The following is a 5,000-nucleotide window of genomic DNA, read 5'->3' on the forward strand; positions in this document are numbered from 1 at the left end:
TGGTGGGGGTAGTTACTTCCATAGACAAGTAACGTGTGTGTGTGTGTGTATATGTATACCTGGTCAGGGAGATGACAGCAAAGGTGGCCCATACAGAGACGATGACCTTGCTGGTGTGTGCGTGTGTGTGCGTGTGTGTGCGTGTGTGTGCGTGCGTGCGTGCGCATTCACCTAGCCAGGAAGATGACAGCAAAGAAGGCCCATACAGAGACGATGAACTTGCTGGTGGTTCCTCTCGGGTTCTGGACCGGAACCGAATTGTTGAAGACCAAACCCCATAATAACCAGATCGCCTTGCCAACCGTGAACGACGGGCCGTGGGGATCTGAAATTAGATCATTATAAAATTATATATGTTACATTATATGAAATGATATCATATTAAATTATATTATATTATTTGTTTTCATTAAAATATTCCAGTTGTTGAAGACCAGACCGCCTTGCCAACTGTGAACAAGGGGCTGTGGGGATCTAAAATGACATAATATAGACATTTAATATGTTATCAAATTAAATTAAAATGTAATATATGATATTGTAGTATTATGTTACATTACATTGTTATTGTCATTAAAATATTCCAGATGTTGAAGACCATATGCCACAGAAGCCCCTTCTCCTTGTCCATGAACACGACTATGTGTGAACACGACTATGGGGATCTAAACATGCCATATGTTACGCTATTAAATTATATTATTATGGCCCAGCCGAGCCCAATCAGCTGGGCACTGCACTGCTGCACCGGCGAACCGGGTTTGCTTTCGGCCTGGAGTCATTTGCCAAGCCTTCCCCGTCTCTCTCTCCCCACTTGCTTCCTGTCACCTCTCTAACTGTTCTGTCACAAAATGTTATGTACAAACCCCCCAACAAATATAAAAAATATATTATTATTATTAAAGTGTATCATATTTTGTATTAAAAACATGATACATATCATAGACTAGATTAATTACCTATGAAAAAGATGAGGGTTGGGGTCAGGAATCCCAGTGTTATTTATGGCCCATTTGGTACGAGGGAGTTTTTAAAGATATTCTCATTGATGTTCCGTAGGGCACTTTAAAACACCTCCCTGAGGGTAGGATTTGAAAATGTAGCCTAGCGGGTGGGAAGGGTCATTTATGATTTCCTGATTTTGTTTAAGATCTTTTCATGATATATTATACGTAGTACTTAAGTGCTTTTGCGACTTTCTTATTATCTTTGTATATTCAGTGTTTTCTATGTGTCTTATTTGTCGTCTGCATGTTTGTTATATTTTAATTCTGTAGGGAAATGTGTAATTCTAATGGATCAAAGAGGATTGGGGGCTTATGGTTGATAATGAGCTGTAATAAATAGCACAGTCATTACCAAACACACTCCACACACATCTAGTTGATATTTGCTAAGTGTTACTAAAACATGTATTTGCCTTTACATTTAATAGTCTTCATCATTATGTGTTTGTACTGTATCTTACAGTTTAGGGTTGATGTGTGTACAGTGTAAGTAGTCAAGGACAGACGACTGCACAGGCCTACAGGGCCCAGGCCAAGGGGCCCAAGAGCCAAGGGGGCCCTGTAGCTCTAGCCTCTATTTCCATTCTCATATTGTATTAACATTGCACTTTTATCAACTATATTTTCAATTTTTTTCTCAGAGAACTACCCCTATACCCCCAACAACATAGACTCTAACATCTGGCCTGATTTGTTTTGTACACTAGCAGCATCCATGGAGGGGGACCTATCTTGTTGTCTGGCCCAGGGGCCCATGGAGCCATAATCCATCCCTTTACTACTACAAAAGAGACCATAAAGTGTTACTCCTATTAATAATTCATATAGTCCTACAGTACATATTTTAATTATTAAATAATTTATTGAAGAGAGTCCAGAGCATCGAGCCTGGGCACGAAGAGATTAATGTTTAAATAAATAAAGGTATTATTATTCATGTTTAAGAATCAAAGTTATCTGTAAATCGGAAATATTTCCTTATATGAATATTTATAGGTTGGTCCTCTGTAACGGCAATATCTTTGATTCTCTAACTCAGGGCCAGATTAACGCACAGATCAGATATGGCTACAGCAGCCTAGGGGCCCCCCACCTGCCAAGGGGGCCCCCTTTTGGCCAAAGTGGGGGAGAAGCAATAATTGCAGAATTTCCAGTCTAGGTAATATTCATTCCTGACTCAGAATGATGACCAGGTCCCAAGCACCAAGTCCCTGCGGTAGTTATGATGATGATGGTGGTGGTGGTAGGGATGATGTTGATGATTATGACTGATAACTACTGATGCCAATGCTAAGCTGCTGTGACTCCCTCTTCTTCTTCTTCTTCTTTTTTTTTTTTTTTTTACTTTTTTTTAACCTATTTATTATTTTCTAGCCGCCCTCCTCCTTTTCTCATGCTGCTTATGCACTTTTTTACCAATGCACTTTTTACTAATGTACTTGTTTTTAACAGAAATATCTCATTTTTACACAACATCTTTATTTTTATTTATTTTATATACTTTTTAATCCTCCTGGTCCCATGTCTGTATGTGTGCCGTTTGCTTTTTGCACATCTGTATGTATGTTACTGCTGCAACAAATGAATTTCCCCATTGTGGGATAATAAAGGGCATACTTATCTTATCTTATGATGCCGTCTGAGCAATTTCATTGTTAAATTTGTATACTACTGTAGGGGGGCCTACAGAAACCTGCTTAACCTATAGGGCCCCTTGAGATCTTAACCCGGCCCTGGATTAGCACGTGCAAATGAATGTTTAAGAATCTAAGATATCACACTTATTGAGGCCCAGAACCTATAAATATTGATGTAAGGAAATATGTCAGATTTACAGATGAAAGCGAAAAAAATAATTATGAAAGATTTAGATATAAATGAAAGATTTACAGAAATATAGCAGGAATGAAATACAGATTAGGCAGTTTGAGATGTGTAGAAGAGGGGAAGAAGTAGTTATTGTCGCCCATGGGGAAGTTTCTTCTAGTCAAAGGAGCGTAAGACATGAAAAAACAAACACATTACAGTCAGATTCCCAAAGCACATTTGCGCCAAACAACACATTCTCCCGTGACATAAACAAGACATTAGACAAGAAGAACATCCTTACAGAATTACTAAAGATGTAGTAGTATATCACAGAAGCCCATGTGGCCTTTACAACGTGATAGAGAGAGAGAGAGAGAACAATGGTATGTACATTAAGAGCAGAAAAAAGAGAGGGATAGAGGGATGTAAAGAGAAAAGAGGGGGAGAGAGAGAAAGAGAGAGAGAGAGAGAAAGAGAGAGAGAGATAGTGATAAGAGAGAAGATAGGGAGGGACAGGGTGAAAATGAAAGAGAGAGAGAGATGTATAGAGGACAAAAAAAGCTATAAAGATGGTAGAGGGAGAGAGAGATGAGAGAGAAATGGAGAGAGAGGGAACGAGAGAGAGAGAGAGAGAGAGAGAGAGAGAGAGAGAGAGAGAGAGAGAGAGAGAGAGAGAGAGAGAGAGAGAGAGAGAGAGAGAGAGAGAGAGAGAGAGAGAGAGAGATAGCGATAGCAGGGGTGTAAAGGGATAATCCCTAGATGCCAAGTGGCATTTCCCTTTTCAATGAAGACGACAGGCCCAGAGAAAAAAAAAAGACAGCAAAGCACAGAAAAAAACAGAGAAATACAGTGAATAGAACAGAGGGAAACAGGGAGGAACAGAGAGAGAGAAAGAGAGGGGGGAAGAATGAATAGAAAAGAGAGAAACAGAGTGAGAAGGGGAAATCCCAAGACAGTAGGCCTACATGGTCTTTCTAATGATGAATGGAAGAGAAAGAGAATTGAAAGAGAGAGAGGGGGCAGAAAAGGAGGTATAGAAGAGAGAGAGAGAGAGAGAGAGAGAGAGAGAGAGAGAGAGAGAGAGAGAGAGAGAGAGAGAGAGAGAGAGAGAGAGAGAGAGCAGAAAATAGGGATATATGGTGTCAACAGTAAAAAGAAGGATAGAAACTTTACTAACTGCAGAAGGCAAGGAGGACCCCCAGGTGCCGAATTCACTAAACTAAGTATTCAAGAAGCTCAATATTCATAACTTTTAGGGAAGAATTAAGTTAGAAAGTAAAAAAAAAAGAATGCAGTTTGCGGATATGGAATCTTCTAAACTTTGGAATGTGAGACTAAAGTTAAGAGAAAAGTTAGGAAATTAGGAAGTTAGGAACTATATTTTTTCTATGAAAGCTTTGTGAATCTGGCCCCTGGACCCCAGTGGAGCGGCCAATACTTAACAATGCCACACCACACTTGGCAACAATCAGAAGACTTAAGCAATACGCCACGAGAGGCCATGGGTTTGTGTTCGAATTATAACGGGTCGGGGGAGTTGTAGCACGTCACGATGAGGAGTGCTATAAAATTCCTCTCAGCCATTGTAAATCGAACACAAACCCACAGACTCAAGTGGCTTATTGCTTATAAGACTGGTGCACTTAATCACAGACAAAATGTCTTTTTAAGTGCTTTATTAACAATGAATTTGCCTCACGTCGTTCAGTTGAGGAAGTGGTTGGTTATTGCAGCAACACCCCTGGCCGTGTGCACGTTCATTGTGCTGCCAGACACAAACTTTGCTACAAAAACTCAACGAGGCGAGATGCATACAGGTATGAAACGTCTTTGCAATCACATTGACACCTCAACCAGAAACAGAGCAAAGATGTGCTCTTGCTCTCCAGATTCTCCTTATCAACTTAGACGAAAATGTTTAAGTTAGCCACGCTTAGAATCTTCGTTTGCGACGGTGTGTGTTTGCGGCCAATGTACAATGGCCAATGGTGTGTGTGTGTGTGTGTGTGTGTGTGTGTGTGTGTGTGTGTGTGTGTGTGTGTGTGTGTGTGTGTGTGTGTGTGTGTGTGTGTGTGTGTGTGTGTGTGTGTGTGTGTGTGTGTGTGTGTGTGTGTGTGTGCGTTTGTGTGTGTGTGCTTACCTTTGCCCTGCGCCAGGTTGCGGTTGAAGCCGAGCGGACTGATG

At 40.6% G+C, this 5,000-nt stretch overlaps 1 protein-coding gene across 1 annotated transcript in view; it reads right to left on the bottom strand.

Annotated features, from left to right (window-relative positions):
• grin2ab (glutamate receptor, ionotropic, N-methyl D-aspartate 2A, b) overlaps positions 1-5,000 on the bottom strand; it is a 136,785-nt gene that overhangs the window by 20,920 nt on the left and 110,865 nt on the right. The window contains exons 12-13 of the mRNA XM_063211207.1: positions 4,957-5,000; positions 172-325 (exon numbers count right to left, since the gene is read on the bottom strand). The exon at positions 4,957-5,000 is cut by the window's right edge and continues 82 nt beyond it. Of these exons, the coding sequence (XP_063067277.1) occupies positions 172-325; positions 4,957-5,000 (198 nt within the window). The remainder of the gene's footprint in view (positions 1-171; positions 326-4,956) is intronic.

This window comes from Engraulis encrasicolus, chromosome 1 (assembly GCF_034702125.1).
Source record: "Engraulis encrasicolus isolate BLACKSEA-1 chromosome 1, IST_EnEncr_1.0, whole genome shotgun sequence".
In the NCBI taxonomy this organism is placed as follows: domain Eukaryota; kingdom Metazoa; phylum Chordata; class Actinopteri; order Clupeiformes; family Engraulidae; genus Engraulis; species Engraulis encrasicolus.